Source organism: Macrotis lagotis, chromosome X (assembly GCF_037893015.1).
Source record: "Macrotis lagotis isolate mMagLag1 chromosome X, bilby.v1.9.chrom.fasta, whole genome shotgun sequence".
In the NCBI taxonomy this organism is placed as follows: domain Eukaryota; kingdom Metazoa; phylum Chordata; class Mammalia; order Peramelemorphia; family Peramelidae; genus Macrotis; species Macrotis lagotis.
Window position 1 is genome coordinate 558,307,044 of NC_133666.1, and position 17,311 is coordinate 558,324,354.

Consider the following 17,311-nt stretch of genomic DNA (forward strand, 5'->3'; position numbering starts at 1 on the left):
GTCCATAGCTGCATAAATGAAGCTACCAGCATCCTCTCTCCTTGCTCCATATTGGTAGTTTTAAATTTAGAACTGAAATAAAAGAAAGGTTCACATTTGTAAGACCCTTTAAATACATTCTCTTATTTAAGATTCTGGCTGCTCTTAAATTCAACCATCTTGTTTTATAGATAAGAAATCAAAGACCCAAAGGTGATAAGTCATGGCCCAAGGTCCACAGTTAGTGGTGGGTGGCAGAGCTGGGATATGAACCCATGTCTTCTAATTCCAGTTCTGATATGCCATGGAAACTGAATTTCTTTGGTTTAATCTTCACCCCCACCCCCCTTAATTCTCCTAAATTAGTTAGATGTACAACAACTCAACACACAGGCAAATTTGGGAACCTCTTCAAAAAAAGTATTATTTCCAGAAGCCCTCCAGTAAAATGAATTTAGAAAGAGGAAGACTATTAATATACTAGTTTCCATGAACATCGTAGCATAATTAATTTATAAAGTGAGTTTGTCTGCATTTAGATTTAATTTTTAATTTCTGTGAGCATAGATGCATGTTACCTGGTAAGACAGAAGGTCGTATGATGACAGTTTAGGATAAGGCAATCAGATGATCATTACAGATGATCACCAGTATGCAATGAGCATCATGTGGCCGATAAATATACAAGATGTTTATCGCAAACTGCTTTAATATAGACTCACAGAGGTTTAGAATTCCAAAGTCCTCTGTTTAGCAGTTTGGAGAGGTGACTATTTCTTACAAAAATAAACTGGACCACTTTGACTTCTGTGGAACTGCTTAGGGATAAGGAAGGCAATTGGCTTTAATCATACATAGACTCTCAGAGCTGGAAGCTGTGTCAGAGATCACTGAGGCCATCCTACTCAAACTGGGATCCCTTTTACAATACCTCAGACATCATCAAGTCTCCCATTTGATAAAAAACCTCCAGAGTTTGGAAACTTGTTATCTCCCACAGTACCCTACTTTGGGGGTAGTTCTAATTGCTAGCAAATTTTTCCTTCTATCAAAACAAAAGGAGCTCATTAAACTAAATTCTTCAGAGGGCAAGAATTATATCATTTACCTTTTAGGTCTTTCCAGGTTCAGGAAGAATACAATAATAACTTAATACATGCTAAAATGAATGAAGCATGAATAGGGTGAGTAAATGATAAATTCATCTGGGTCTTCAATATGATAACTTTTATTTTCTTACCTAGGTAAGATGGTTATATTTGTATTGATTTTCTACACCTGGCTTGAAGGTAGCATAGCTCGATAGCTCTGAAATCTGACCTGCCTGTCCTTCTCTAAAGCAGATTGCATCTTTCACCTTGAGGGAACCTGAAAGTAGGGTTGTGGCTGAGTGCCTGCTCCTTCCCTCCATGACCTCCAAGAGGGATATCAGTGGAGAATTAATCTGTCCCCTGCAATATTTCTGGTCTAGGGGTAAGAAGACAAAAGCCACTTCCCTGGTCACTTTTAAAGAGTAAGGTAGTCTAAGTTTACATACCTGCTGGTTTGATTCTTCCTTTCAAATGCTAATTACAGAAAAGACCATCAGAAATAGAAAGAAAAGCCTAAATAAAGCTAATCAACGATTAAACAAGCAATCGGAAAATATCAATCAATCAAGCAATAAACTTTTGTCATGAGTCTGGCAAGGCACTGTGCTAAGTGCTGGGGATATAAAAAGAAACAAAAAATAGTCCCCTGTCCTCAAAGTGCTTATAATCTAATGAGATAACCTTCAAGCAATTATAAACCAAGCAAGCTATATTTATATCTATCTATCTATCTGTCTATCTACCTATCTATCTAATAAATAGGAAGTAAATAACAGAGGGGAAGAACTGCTATTAGGAGATGTTGGGAAGAACTTTCTGTCAAATTACACATAGAATATTAAAAAAATGCTGGAGAGATTGAGTACCTTAGAAGTGAGAGATATGACATTTGCAACTTCTAAAGTATCTGGAAATATGTTATCTCTTTCTCCCCAAAAGCTCTGATATTAACTCTGCCCCTTATGCAGGGACATAACATTGTTTTAGCTTTTTCTCCACCAATTAGGAATCACTATGACAACACATCGAAATGCTTTGATCTATGTTGGAAGTCTGAAAGCTTTCATATTTAACTTAATGCTATTAGGTAAGATAGATAGGTATCACTTCCACTTTTTTTTAAATAGGTGAGATGGAGTGGTGAAGTGACCCTGTTCCAACAAGAGAAAACTTTTATTTGAATATTGTTTCCTTTTGTGTGAGTTTGGATAAGCCTTTAATCTCTTTAGTACTCACTTTTTTTATCTATAAAGAGGAAGGGGTGGACTAACTAGTTAAGATCCTTTCTATCACTAGATCTACAATCCTCTAAAAATGAAACAAAGATTTTTAAAACAATTACTCCAAAATCCAACATAGTTAATGGCAAATTTTAAGGTTGGAGAAGGAGGGAGATATTTGAACATATTAGACCAGTGTTCTTTTAATCATCTATACCATTTGGATTTGGGGGGTGTACCTAATAGGGAAAGAAAGCTACAAAAAAATTCATGTATTTTTTAAAAAATAAGACTATTCAAACTAGTGTGTGTGTGTGTGTGTGTGTGTGTGTGTGTGTGTGTGTGTGTGTGTATGTTTTGAAACCAATATTTCAGTCTTGGTTGATATAATCAGATAAATATGCAGCTGTTATCAAAGGGCTTCCCAGAATCTTCATGACCTCACTTAACATTTTTGGGCAAAGTCACCTGTTATTTTCTTCCCAGAGTCCCTCAGGAGATAGGTGCCCTATGATAGGTGCCAAGCCTGAACTGTGACTAGTTTCAATTACAGTTCTGCTATTCCAAGAGAATTAAAAGAAAAATAGATTAGCCTTCTGATATTCCTAGATTTTTTTTAATGTCTTTCCTGTTAGCCAAGTCAATTCAGGTCATTATGGGATTTCTGGCAGCCTGTGGCAGACGGCCCTGAAATGTGGAACCTCTGCCAAGTTTAGGATGCCAAATGACTGATGGAAGCGTGAGACAACAGTAGGTCTTATTTAGTCGAATTGCTTCGGCTGGAATAGATGAGAGAGTTGTGGGTTATTTGAAATTTTGCCTCAATCTACCTTTAGGGTTATTAAATTGTAAGGATTGTAGACCTAGTACCCAAGTGTGCACCCCAGAGATCTGGGTATGGGACTGGAAGCTAGAAGAAGTCACTGGGACTGACCCCCCATCCCTGGTTGCCTCCAGGACATGGACTTCTTTTATGTCTCAGGGTGTGTTGGCTTACCATTTGGGGCCTGTGCTTCCAAGTTCCCATGATATTAGACACTTTATCATGTATTAGCTAATCTTTGGGCTTGGAGAGTTCCCTCCCAAGGTAATTGCAAGGAGATGAAGGAGAATCAAGAGGAGATGAATGATTGAACCACTCTAATACAGAGCCCTCATCTGTGCAAACTTAGCCTTGATAATCAGATAAAGGTTATCATTAAAAAAAAGTATTTTGAGGTTTTTTAAAACTATTTAAAACAGATCTAGATGCAGCAGTGTTATTTGGCTATATTATATCCTATTCCTTCCCACCTCTTTCTCCCTTTAGATTAACATAACAGTGTTGAAAATTTATTTACTTCACTCCTCCAAAAAAAATCAACTAGGTAGAGAGTATGTGTTGAGGTCAAAATCCCCCCCCCAATCAACCCTTTTCTAAGTGGTCTACTGGTAGTAATAGTAAACTCCTGGTCTATGCCTCTCCATAGAATAAGTACAAGAGCTACTTTCTAAATTGGGAAGATATGGGAAACTTAAAACCCAAACTACTTCAGCAAGATACAAAGATTTAGAAAATACATCCTTTGCCTTTATGGAGTTTGTAATCTTAATCTGATAAAGTAAAGAAGATGCAAACACATATTTGATGAGTTCATAACCTTGTTGGGGTGAATGTTCACTCCAACCATGCAGATTATAATCTACCAGTGACTTTTCTTTCTACAAGATTCTTATCCATTTTGTTGTTCAGTTGTTTGTCATGTCTGATTCTGCATGACCCCATTTGGGGTTTTCTTGGCAAAGTGACATCTCCAGCTTATTTTACAAATGAGGAGACAGAGGCAAAGTTTGTTCAAAGTCATACAGTAAGTATCTGAGGCTAGATTTGAACTTAAGAGGATGACTCTTCCTGATATTGTGTATTCTTCCTGCACAAAACTTCTTTCCATGGGTCTACAGATTCCAATGGAGTTTTAGGTACTTTTCAAATAGCCTATGAAATTGGATGGGGGGGGAGCACATCATCATTTTCACTAACTTGGAATTAGCATTTTCTTGATTATTTAAAAATATTATTCTGAGAAGGGGTTCATAAGGATCACTAGACAGTCAATGGGATCTATAACATCCAAATAAAGTTGAGAAACCCTAGATTAGAGAGAAGAAAGAGCATTCTGACATCAAAAGTTCAAGCGTTCACACCGTCTGGAGTGCTAATCTTTTGAGTCACTTCCTACTCTTAAAAAAAAAAAAGGTGGGGTTGGAGAGGGGTGGGGGGAATGGACAGATTACTCCTAAGGTCCATCTTTGCTCTAGACCTGTTTCTATGTAACATGGTAGACTTTCCTCTAGATCTTTCAAAAACATTTTATCAGAATAACTAAAAAAGCAAATAGGATATGGTAAATTCACAAGAGCGGTATTAGCAGGTACAATGACAGCTCATAAGAGGGAGAGTTTATTTTTGATTGGGAGAAATCAGGAAAGGTTTTCAGAATGAAAGTAGATAGGAATAAATTGAAAGGAAGTACACTTGATAGGAAGTGCAGATTCAGGATTTGAACTCATGTCCTCTGACTCAAGAATCAGTATTCTTTATCCTGTACCAGTCTATAACTACATTAATTACATTAAAGTATAAACCCAAATATCTGGAGAGTGTGGAGGAAAAATTATTGTTTACTATGGGATTCATCAATGGGTTGGAAATCTGAGGTAGCTTATTTTTTAAAAATAATATTATCAATCAACAATTATTTAGTAACCACCCACTATGAATTATAGTAGGTACTGGGAGCCAAGTACAAAGAATGGAACAATTTTTGCTCACAAGAAGTCTTCATTCTAGTGTGAGAGACCAGTATATGTTTACCAAAAAAAGGTATACAGCATAATTATAAAGCAAATAAATACAAATATATTCATTAAATTTTTAAAAATTCATTTTTATTTTATTTTCAGTTCCAATTTCTTTCCCTCCCCTCTCTCCTCCCACCCACTGAGAAAGCAAGAAAAACAAACCATTATAAATATGTACAATCATGGAAAACAAATTCTCATGTTAGCCAAGTCCAAGAGAAAAAAAAAGGAAGTAAGCGCAAAAGGGAGAAAAGAAGCAAGCATTTATTGAGCAAGGAAGGGAAGGTCTCCGTGAAATACAGGTAAGGAAGAAATTTATTATTCCAAGGATGCAGGATGACCAATACAAAAATCATGGAGTGTGAAGGAAAGAGAAAAGACCAGTCTGCCAGTTTGTTTATCTGATAAAGTATAGAAAAGAGGTATAATGTGCTGAGTAAGAAGACTGGAAAACTAGGGTGAGTCCAGACTCCAGGTGTGTAGGACTTTAAAAGTTAAACAGAGGAGTTTCTTTTTTATTCTAGAGGCATTAGGAAGCCCCTAGAGTAGTGTAGAGCCCCTAGAGGAATCCCAAGGTCAAAGATTAAAGAAAATTGCTTTGGTTGCAATATATAGGGTGAATCGGAGTGGATAGAGACTTGAAGTAGACAGGCCAATTAGAATGCTGAAGCCTAATGATTGTCCCCTTTGGTGACCCAGTTGCTCCCTTTCTTTTTTGTCCACTAAGACCAATGATAACCTTTCTTACTTAGCCCCGGGTCCCCAAGTATATCACATCAGACCCTTGTCCATGAGGCTCTTCCTGGTATCCAAAGTGCCTTCTTCCTCCATCCCTAAGATGAGCTTGTCTTTTTTTTAACTTCCTCATTCAAATGTTTCTCTTTTGTTTTTATCTTTATATTCATGGAGCATCATACAGTGCCTAGCACATGGGAGTCACTTTATAAATGTTTGCTTATGTATCCATAAGAGAAATTCTATGAAGAACTTGACAAAATTCTCCATATTAAGTCAGGATCATTGGATTATAGACATTGATAGAACAACAAAATTATGTCTTAAAAATGTTTTGGAGTTAAGAAATGAAATTGGTCGAAGATTTATAGATTTCTTAGAAAGTTGCTTAACATCAATACTTTATTCAGGAAAAAAGTTGGAAGAGGCTGGACCCAGTGATCAGTGGTCACACACACACACACACACACACACACACACACACACACAATCTCACATAGAACTTTTTTTGCCCTTCACAGAATTGTAGTTTTATAGCTGGTAGAAAATTTAGACATTATCTACTCCAACTCCCCTCATTTTTACTAGGGAGAAAACTTCAACACAAAGATGTTAAATAACTTGGCCAAGATTGCACAAATCTAAGCAGCAGGTCCAGAAATTGAACCCAGATCCTCTGATTCCAGATCCAACAATTATTCCCTAGGATCATGATTTTCATGCGTTTTTACATTAAAGTTGTTTTTGTGAAGTCTATTTCCCACTAGAGCAGGGTGCCTGTCTTAACTAAACTCGTATTTCCTCAGTACATATCTAGGACAGTGCTCTCCACACAGTAGGCACATGGTGTTTGTTGGATATATGAATGGAGAAAACAAGTCAAACACAAGATAATGCAGAGACAGAATCATCAAGACTTGGCAAGTTTTTGGGAAATGAGTCAGGAAGAGAGTGGAGGTTGGCTCCAATATTGCAAATCTGGAAGAGTGGAAGGATGGTGATTTTTTTTCAACAGTAATATAGAAGTTTTGAAAAGTGATAATCTTTCTGTCAGGAGTGGAGTTGGAAAGGGAAGGGAGAAAAATGTAAAACTCAAAACTTTGCAAAGAGTGGTTAAAAACTATCATTGCATATAGTTGGAAAAAAACAAATAAATAATATATTTTAAAAAATGAAAAAGGATAGACTTGGAGAAAAGATGAATTATTTTGGATATCTTGACTTGAGTTGCCAATGGTATAAAGCAGGACTGGAGTTCAGTATAAAGAGTGATAGAAAATGGATATACAGATCTAATTTCTATAGGGATAATTGAACCCATGAGCTCATGAGATCACAAAGAGAAAAAGTGGAGAACCAGCATAGAGCTTTTAGGTATACCTAGAAATGGGACATGGATGATGAACCAGCAAAAGGTAAGAAGTGTAGTTGGCTGGTTCAGAATGCTCCACCACAGATTGGGCACAAATGGTCCATATGAACACCTAGGGATGATGGTTCTCTAAATTTATGCATCTCATGTTTCCTTTCAGTTACTTTGATTCTGCCTTGCTCATAGAACTCTCTGAGGGCATGCCATCCTAGGTGATCCTGTGCCAGTATTTTCCATGATTCACCATCAATTCGAAAGTTCTTAAGAGACCTTCAGTGTCCCTATCACTTCTGACACCTCTGTGAGTTCTCTGTAAAACTAGATTTTTGTTATTTGAATGTGGCCAGGCCATCATAGCTGTACTGTTGTAAGGTTTGATTGCTTGACAGTTTAGCTCGAGAAAGAACCTGGTATCTTCTTCTGCCAAGTAATTTTTTTTTTTGCAAGGCAAATGGGGTTAAGTGGCTTGCCCAAGGCCACACAGCTAGGTAATTATTAAGTGTCTGAGACGGGATTTGAACCCAGGTACTCCTGACTCCAGGGCCAGTGCTTTATCCACTGTGCCACCTAGCCACCCCTTGCCAAGTAATCTTTAGAATCTTCCTAAGACAATTTAAATGGAAGCAATTCCATTTCTTGGCATGGTGTTGGTAGACTGTCTAGTTTGCACAGGCATACAATGAAGTCAGCACAATGAGGTTCGGTAGACCTTTAGCTTGTTAGTTTAATACCTCTTCTCTCCCACACTTTTAGGAGCCTTCCAAATATGAAAACTAGCTCTGGCAATATATCAACCTCATCAATGTATAGATCTCTCTGGAAAAGCCCACTGCCAAGTTAAATGAACTTTTATCTGTAGTACTCAAAACTTCTCCATTTGCTGTAATCAATAAGTTCCACATATAATGTGGTGCTAGCTGATGGAAGCAGTTGTGGTTATTTTTGGTTATTAGGTCAAAATTTGTACAAGTAGCAGAGAATCCATCCATATTTTGTTGAGGTGAATAACCAGATAGGGAAATGAATGAGGGGCAGACTATGGGATAGCCAGGTAAGTACAGTGGACAGAATGCCAGGCTTGGGGTCAGGAAGACTCATTTTTCTGAATTCAAATATGACCTCACTTACTAGCTTTATGACCCTGTTTATGTCACTCAACCCTGTTTGCCTCAGTGTCTCACCCCTTTGCAAAGAAAAGCCCAAGGAAGACATATGTGAAGCAACTCAACAACCAAAAAACGAGGACAGGGTTAAAAACCTAGAGGAATAAGGATGTCCAGAGGAAATCAAGGAAATTGAGACCTGAGGTCTTCAGATTTGGCAATTAAGAATGCATTAAAGGTGAAGTGAAAAAGTAGAAGCAAAGTTGTAGGAAGCTTTTTCTAATTGGGTTATAAAAGGAGATAATTAACATTAGAGAATGGGGGCTCACCTTTAAAGGAGACAAGGCCAAGTTTGCAGGAGCAAGGAAAAAAATGAGAATAAAAATGAGGTAAGAAGTCAAGAATACAAGAGGTAGGCCTAGGCTAGAAGGCCTTTTTTAGAGATTTTCCTAAGTTATCAAGTAACTTTGAGATCTCAGGGGGAAAAAAGGGTTTCATAAATACATGAAGGTGAAGGTGAAGGTGAAGTCCTAGGAGATTAATGTGAGGCTTTAGGAAAAAAGGCTTATTTTTTTTCCCACTTTCTCTTTGGAAATTCCATTAAAAAGACTGCCTCACTACAGTGAGGGACTAGTTGAGATTAAATAACAATATTACATGATAAAACCAGAGATAATAGGTAGAAAAGAAGCAGATTTGGGCTCAACAGAAACAAGATATGGAATCGTCCCAAGATGGAATGAATTGGGGATGAAGGATGATTTGTCACTGAAGACAAACCAGTGGAGAATAATCAAACATTTGTCCATAACAATAGAATTCTGCTTTGAGCAGAGACTGTACTCTCTAATTCAATAGGACTTTGCCAAAAGTCATGTTTCAGGCATGTGAAATAGAATGGCCAGTAGAAAATAAAATTAATCGTAGGCAGGCATTGATTGCATTTTCATGTCCCTACAACCTGACCAAGTCCCAACATTTAGTATTAATGCTTATAATAATTGTTGAGTTGAAAGGTCATTTTTGAAACAAATATAGTTTTCAATATTGATTTTATTGCTACCTTTGGACAAGTTTCCTATCTTGACCCAATACCAAGCAGATATCCAATTTCATGTATACAGAAACACTTTTTCAATTCAAAGTGGCTTAAATGTACTTGTGATACAGTATATCAGTCATGCAATACCAAATGTGAATGTAGGTCACTCAGAAGTCAGATTCTCAATGATTTGATAATGGCGAAGATATTAGGGAAATGTTTTAAGCAAACCAATAAACAGTCTGTATAGCAAAGGAAATTATTTATTGTAAACAAGATATAAAGTACAACATAAGAAATATTGTGCAAATCTTAAAGTAGTCACAAGAATATTGGCATTACAATGAAAACTTCTCTATAATGTTTCCCACGGGGCCAAGTTTTTCAATCGTATATTAAGAGAAAATTTGAAGAGGTAATATTGGCCTTTACCTGAATGTTTAAAAACTAAACCTGATTCATAAAAAAATGTTAAATGAAGGAACACTATAATGAAAATTTCATTGTATGTCAAACAAGTTCACTTTGCCCTACTGTGTATAACATCCACGATACAATAGGATATAATAGAAATACTGTTAATGAAAGTTATGTTACTAATTATTCCCACACCTCCCCTCTACCCTAAAAATTCCTAAAAACAGGACAAAACTTTTTCATTGTCCTTTGGTGAACTTAAAAAAAACAATAACCCCCACTAATTTTCTATTTCAATACAGCACACATTATATCCTTATTATATAAGAATATTTTACCTATGATAGAACCATCTTTCAAAGAGTAACTTATTCTTGATGTCCCTTCTTAAAACTGCAAGATTTTTTAAATCTTCAGATTTTTTTTTTTAACAAAGTGCAGTGTATCTCAGAGTTTACAGAAAACACAATGGCATACAATTTTCAAATCTATACCAGAAACTGCAGGCAAACTAAGTTTAAAGCACCGTGAGATGCTTAAATAGTCCTTTGTTGTAACTTTGTGACTAAAACAAAAAGTAAAAACAAGTGGAGCTATACATTAAAAAGAAATTAAATTTATGAGGATTCCAATTTTCTTAGTCCTCTCCAGCCACAAATGGCTTGTTTTACTCAAATATAGCAATTGTAGGAAACTGCCAATATTAGCTAATAGTTGACAACTGCATTCACTAACTATAGAGATACGAAGAAACAAGATAATTACTCAGCTAGGAAAAGATGACAATATTTGTAGTAATCAATGCAAACCAACATTACAGGTCTGTTTCAGTACCATACTTCTTTCTGGTCGACACTCTCTTGAAACCACAAAATATTTAAAAAGGATCCTACTGGAAAGTTGGTCTCAAATAAGAGCAAATATGCTAACAAATGATGCACACCAATTCAAAACTTGTGCTGCCTGTTTTGTCCTGATCAGAAACCTTCCAAAAGAAAGACTCTTCTTCCTCATGTGCAAATGATATCTGCCATTCTATTAGTGACTGGCCCCACTTTCTGCCTGTATCTCTGCTTCTTGTCATCTCTAACCCAGAGTGGGCCTTTGCCCCAGAAGCCACTGTAGCCCCGCCCCCAGGGAGAATCAAAACATCCCAGAACCGGAGTGGAAGCACTTTACATCATTGCTGATTGTGGCTGTGACCAATGGTTAGTTCCAATACGGTCTTCAGGCATTGTTACTTCACTGTGCTGGAGCCGGTGTTGGGGGAGATGCAATGTCATTTAACTTGCTCACTTCCATCTGCCAGTTTGGGAGCTTCTTAGCTGACAGATGACGACGGGCATGTTTGGTCAAATGGTCACTCCTCATGAACCGCCGATCACACATTGGACAGGCAAACTTCTTCTCGCCTGTGTGTGTTCTGCGATGTCGTGAGAGTTCATCTGAGCGGGCAAACTTCCTCTCACAACCTTTCCAGCTACAGCTAAAAGGCTTCTCTCCTGAAACAAAAATGGACAAATCATAATTAAAAAAAAAACCAAAACTGGAGCAACGAATCAATGTCACCTATGTATTTTATCATGCCATCTATTAAATCTGCTAGTATAATATTCCGTGACAATGAGATTATTTTTCAAACCTGATTAAAATCAGATTATGTAATCACATCATGTCATATCTGCTATGTAAACCGGCAAGTTGTTTCTCTTACACACAAGTGGCTATGGTATCATACCTATAGGCCAAAAGTAAAATTTTCTATACCCTCCCTATGTTTATAATACTATGCCAACAATATGACTACATTTGTGCCCCTCTCAACAGTATCATAACTGAACATCTTGTATCTAAACACCCAAGACAAAAATGATCAATACCTGTATGTGTTCTCATATGGGCTTTTAAATGAGAACTTTTAAAATAAGTCTTTCCACATCCTGGGTGATTGCAAATGTGACTTCTTATTCTCAATGAGTCAATCTGTGCCGTAACTTTTGTTGTAGAAGGAGCAAAACCTGGAGCAGGAGCAATGGGAGATAATCTGGTGCCATTTGGGCTCATCACTGGAGGTTTGGGGTTCTGGACCACAGATTGTGGTACGACAAACATGACGGCACCTTTAGGGACCTGTGTTCCCATGAACACAACAGGCTGGCAAAGGGCTGGCTGCTGACTAGGTGGAGTGTTGGGGACAACTGCTGTTACAACAGGATTATTTGTTGGGAGGGGAACCATCTGCGGAACCATCTGGCAAATGACTGGCACCGGTGGAACTCCACTTGCCGACGTAGCACGTGGAGAGACCAACACTGACTTTTGTTTTGGGGAGCCAGGAAGTAGCTGAGGGCTACAGATGACAGTCTCTGAAGAAGGCACTGAAAAGTCATTAAGAGCGGAACCTGCTTTTTCTTCCACAGGCGCCACTGTATCGCTCTCACATTTGGATCTGTTTGGTGACACAGCTGCACACGGGACATTTTTCCTTGATGTCTCAACACTCAGGTGAGCTCTTCTTTTAAAAACATTGTCCTGATACTTTAGCATAGTGGCTGCCTTCACAGGGCAGGTTCTGTGATTGCACAATTGGGCATCAGCTGTATGACGAATCACACTGGTGGCCTGAGCCTTCAAAGGTCTTGGTGCTGGCAATTGACCCTTATCATTCTCTTTAAAATCTGGCCCGAGAGGCTTGGAAGTGTCAGCAAATGATTTGAAGTGCCCGGTAGGTGGCGCTGGCACCACTGAATTGGAGACTTGGGAGGCTTCAAAATCAGATGGACTGTAGGGTGGAGTCAGACACTAAAGAAAAAGAAAAATGTAAATATATTACCAAGAAAAATCCGGGAGGGTGGTTAATTCAGTTAACAAAATATTCAACCACAGGCACTAATTGTTCTTTCTAACAACTTACAAAAGCTGGTATTGCATGGAAATCGGCTGTACCAGGTAGCAGACTTTCTTCAGTTTCTTCAGACACATCAGATGCTGGCGTGATTGGTCTAATTTCCCCATATTTCTTGAAATCTGACTTCCAACTGCAGCTGCTCATGGACATAAGCGCTTCTACAGCCTCAAAATCACTTTTCTCTGTAGCGTTGTTCCAGTAACATCTGCCATCTTTTGGTTTTTCAAAAATCATTTCTATTCTTTCCACCTACAAAAGACAATAAGAAATTATTATCTTTTGCCAACTAAATGGCAATTAGATTAACTTATGAAGACATTTGAGTTACTTGAGCACCACTTGTTTAGAGACAGAACTGAAGCTGCTGTCATTCTTTAAGAGATTGAAAACTCATGTTATTAAAAAAAACTTCATCACCTAAATATTTAGGCATAAACATTAAAAAATCAGGAGATAAAATTTGCATGTGTAAACTCCATTTGTAAAATCAAGAGACAGATCTGAAAAGAAATGACCAACTAAATGGCCTTGGATAAAATAGTTTAAGGTACACGCATGATATTTAAGTTCTCCTTTTGTAAAAAGTTTTTGGTACAACTGCAAAATTTCTGCTGACCTTTTGTCTGTAGTGTGAATTTTTGATGGTAAAAAAATCGCCATCTTTTTCTTAAGAAGCAGTGGGTAAGAGTGGCTAGGTGGGTAAGAGTGGATAAAGCACCGGCTCTGGAGTCAGGAGTGCCTGGGTTCAAATCCGGTCTCAGACACTTAATAATTACCTAGCTGTGTGGCCTTGGGCAAGCCACTTAACCCCGTTAGCTTTGCAAAAAAAAAAAAAAGCAGTGGATGGAAAATAAATAAAATAAATAGAAAAAGCACTGAGGTTTCAAGAGACCTAGGTTCTAATTCTAATTCACAAATTCATTCCAAGGCACTGAGCACTGGACTATGTCAGGAGTTTTTACCCTGAGGGTAAAGAACTTGAATTTTTATTCCCATAGAATTGTTTCCCTTTGCATTGCTATGAATTTTATTTGTTATGCATTTTAAAAAGTGAGCAAGTAATCCACCACATCATGAAAGGTTAATAAAATTTGGGAGACTGTTGGGAAGTTTTATTTTTAGTAACTGAATAAGTCAGATGTAATGTTCAGAAAATTCAAAGCCTCATTTTATCGTGTCATACTTTTTTTCAATCAGAAGGAACAACTAAGCAAAAATTGTGTGACCTTGGGCAAGTCACTTAACCCTATTGCCTGGAAAAAACCCAAACAAGATATAGAAATTTTTATGTCTCACTAAACTGAATAATCAGCGTCCAAAAAACTGAAAGCTTGGCTTGTAGACCTCAATTAACTAGAGCAGTTTTTTTTCAGATTTGGTTGGTTTTAAATGTCGTTTGCTTGCTAGATACGGTTCGGACTTATGTAGGTTTCTGACTAGTTTTAATCGGTTCTGCTGAGGATACCACGTATGCGTCGCAAGGAAACTACACCAAAATTTTGTATTTTTATAAAGAACCATTATTGCATTTCCTTGCACGTGGAGAAACAGAGTTGGGGGACCTATGTGATTCGTATCCATTTTTCCCTACATGGCTGAAACACTGAAGATGCGGGATTGAAAACCCGGCTTTGTGATGGATTCAAAAAAGCAGAAAGGCACTGGCGCTAGAGGCGTCACACCTTTGGCTTCAGGGGGGAGGACGAGCAGAGCCCCGGGTGGAGGGGGAGCGGGGCAGGCAGCCGGGGAGACGGGAGGGAGATCCTCGCCGCCCGGAGGCCGGGGGAGTCCAGGGGCACACTCACCACGCCCACGTCCCCGCACCCCTCCTCGCCATTGGCGAGTCAGGACAGGCGGCGTGGATGCCGATTGGCCGGCCCCGGGAAGGGGGCGGGAGCAGCGAGGAGAGGGGGCTGGGGCCGCGGGCATGTGAACAAAGCGTGATCGCCGGCTGCTCCCGGGCTGGCAGGAAGCGTGGACGGGGAGCGCCGCGCGCTCACCTCTCACCTACTTCCTGAGTGCCCCCGCGTCGGGGCGGGCGGGGGCGGGGCCGAGCCGGCTCCGGAGCCGGGGTGGGGGAGGGGCCGCGCCCAGCCGCCGTTCCCTTAGGAACCGACAGAGGGGCGGGGCCTCCCGCGCGCCTGGGTCACCCGGGGACGAGGCGCTCCCCCGCCCCCGCCCCGCCGCCGCCGCTCCCCGCCCCCTCCCGGGCCCGCCGGTGGGGGGGGGGGGCCCGGCCGCCTCGGCCCCGCCCCCGGCCCGGCGCTGACCCCGCGGCCCCACGCCCCGCCGGCCCCCACCATAGAGGCGGCCCCGCCCCGCCCCCGCCCGGACCCCTCCGCTTCCGGCCCCGCGCAGCCCCCGCCGCCCCCGCCCACCGGGCGGCCCAGACGGCGGCCCCCCGGGCGCGCCCGGCGCGGAGCCCGCTCCCGGCGTGGGCAGCCCCGCTGCGCCCCGCTCATGCTCCTCCGGGAGACCCCCGTGCACCTGTCCCGGGGCTCCGGGACCCTGCGCCCCGCTCCCGTGGCAGCCCGGCCCCCTGCGCCCCTCCGCCTGGGGCGCCCTCCCGAGGGGCCAGCCGCCCCGCTCCCGCCGCGCTCCCCCGCCCCGCCGCGGGGCGCCCTGCCCGGGGCCCCCGGCTCCCCGGGGCGCCCCGGCCCGCCTCGGCTCGGCACTCACCGGGGGCTGCTGCAGGGCAGAGCCGAAGTTGAGCATGGCTGGCTGCGCCCCGACCCGCAGACGCGCGCGCTCCGCCGCCCCGCCGCTCCGCGCTCCGCCGCTCCGCCGCCCCGCTCCCGCCGCCCCGGCGCCGCTCGCCGTCTGTCCGCCCCCCCATTCAGGTAGCCGCTCCGCCTGCCCAGCGCCGCGGGCGGGGGCGGGGGCGGAGCCTGCCGCCGACCAATCGGCCGCAAAGGTGTGTGAGGCGCCGGCCAATGGGCTCCGGGGACCGCGCGTGATCGGCGGCTGCCCGGCGGCGTGAAGCGGTGTCAGCGGAGCGTGTCCGCGGCCCCGGGCGGCGTGGCCCCTCGGCTCTCCCGGGGACTCCCGCCGCCCCCCTCCCGCAGGGCCCCCCCCCCCGCCCGGCGCCGCCCCCGCCCCGGCCCCTCCGGCCCGCTCCCGGGGGCGCCGGGCCACGCGGGCTGCGCGGGGCCGCCGGGACCACGTGGGCGGGAAGGAGGAATTCCCCAGCTCGGGCCCCGCGCCCCCCGCGGGCGGGCCCAGGCGCTCCCCCGCCCCGCCCCGCCGGGGAGGGCGCGGGCGCGGGGAGGCGGCCCCGGGGCCGGGGAGGGGGAGGGCGCGGGGAGGCGGCCCCGGGGGCCGGGGAGGGCGCGGGGAGGCGGCCCCGGGGCCGGGGAGGGCGCGGGCGCGGGGAGGCGGCCCCGGGGACCGGGGGCCGGGGAGGGCGCGGGCGCGGGGAGGCGGCCCCGGGGGCCGGGGAGGGCGCGGGGAGGCGGCCCCGGGGCCGGGGAGGGCGCGGGGCTGAGCTGCCACCTCGTGCTGGGCGGCCCGGGGCGCTGCGGGCGCCGGCGGGAAAGCTCGCCATCTTGGCGCCCCGTCCCCGGAGCTCCCCGCGCCTGGCCCGCCGCCCGGCGCGCCCCCCCGAGCCTTGGGATGCAGCAGCCCCCCGGGGAGGGCAGGCCGACGGGCAGGGGGCACTCACCGAGCTCCGTGTCCATGACACGGACGGCGCCCTAGCCGTTTTCTGTTCGCCGCATTAAGGAACCCTAACAATACAATATTTAAATTTTTTTAACTTACCGTGCAGAATCTTTAGGGAAACCTTGTGTTTCCACCAGCTCTAAGACCGGCTTACATTACGGGTCTCTGTCTCCTCACTTCTCTGATTAGAACACTGTGCCTCCTTTCTACCTATCTCAAAAATCAAGAAGAGGGCCTGGATCACTTAAAAATTATTTTAGAAATCTATGAATTGCTTTGAATATAGCCAGCATGCCAGTTTAAGTCAAATATGATCTAATAATAATAATAATAACAATATAATACATTGACTCAGTGCCAAGGAGGCTCAAGGAGCTCTGCAGAGGAAGACTGAATGGACTCCTGTCATTGCCTCTCCTGAAGCAGCTGGAGGGCTTCCAGTTAGCCGGTGCCAGGCACTTTTCCCTTCCTCCCCTTCCCTTGCTTCTGTCTGCAGGGTTGTCCCTTATTCCAGGCTTCCTTCCGCTCGGGTAGGCCCCATCCTGTTGATAGCAGGCGGGCTGGGCAGCCGGGCCGGCTGTTAGCACCTGCTGCAGTCAGAGGAAGCGCTCTGTCTGTCCTAGAAGCTGTATTTCCTGTCGGGGGCTGTTCTGTACAGTTGAGTCACATCACAGTTTGGCATCGGGTCCCGAAAGACCTAAACGCAATTAAATTCCAAGAGCATGTAGGGCCTTCTCCCTTGCACCAAAATAATGCTGTAGAAATACAGTCTAAGCAGGGGAAACCAGGACAAGAGTTCATACAGGGTGGGGAGAGGAGGAGGGTTGGAGAACCGAGAGAGCAGAAGCTGGGTGGATTCTGAGATAATTCAAAAGTAGAGCATCTCCAAGCTAGAAGCAAAGACTAATTTCAGAAAAAAAAGAAGAGGTAGAAATTGGCTTCT

General features: G+C 43.4%; 1 protein-coding gene across 2 annotated transcripts; it reads right to left on the minus strand.

Annotated features, from left to right (window-relative positions):
- Positions 1-9,630: 9,630 nt before the first annotated feature.
- On the minus strand, positions 9,631-16,486 carry KLF10 (KLF transcription factor 10). Of its 2 annotated transcripts, none has more exons than XM_074200818.1 (4): positions 16,468-16,486; positions 12,715-12,957; positions 11,681-12,602; positions 9,631-11,302 (listed from the first exon to the last, which is right to left on the minus strand). In XM_074200818.1, the coding sequence occupies exons 2-4, from the start codon at positions 12,940-12,942 to the stop codon at positions 11,043-11,045; spliced, it is 1,410 nt and encodes a 469-aa protein (XP_074056919.1). In that variant the 5' UTR covers positions 12,943-12,957; positions 16,468-16,486; the 3' UTR covers positions 9,631-11,042. The 2 variants fall into 2 exon arrangements, with proteins under 2 accessions (XP_074056919.1, XP_074056918.1); XM_074200817.1 differs by lacking the exon at positions 16,468-16,486 and adding an exon at positions 15,388-15,486.
- Positions 16,487-17,311: the final 825 nt, after the last annotated feature.

What these genes read in the sequence shown, in the direction of transcription:
- KLF10 (XM_074200817.1), bottom strand. Translation starts at nt 15,423, where the DNA reads ATGCTCAACTTCGGCTCTGCCCTGCAGCAGCCCCCG. An exon ending in TCCATGCAATACCAGCTTTT is followed by an intron (nt 12,603 to 12,714) that starts GTAAGTTGTTAG and finishes CTTTTTCTTTAG; the next exon opens with TGTCTGACTCCACCCTACAG. An exon ending in CCATATGAGAACACATACAG is followed by an intron (nt 11,303 to 11,680) that starts GTATTGATCATT and finishes TTTTTGTTTCAG; the next exon opens with GAGAGAAGCCTTTTAGCTGT.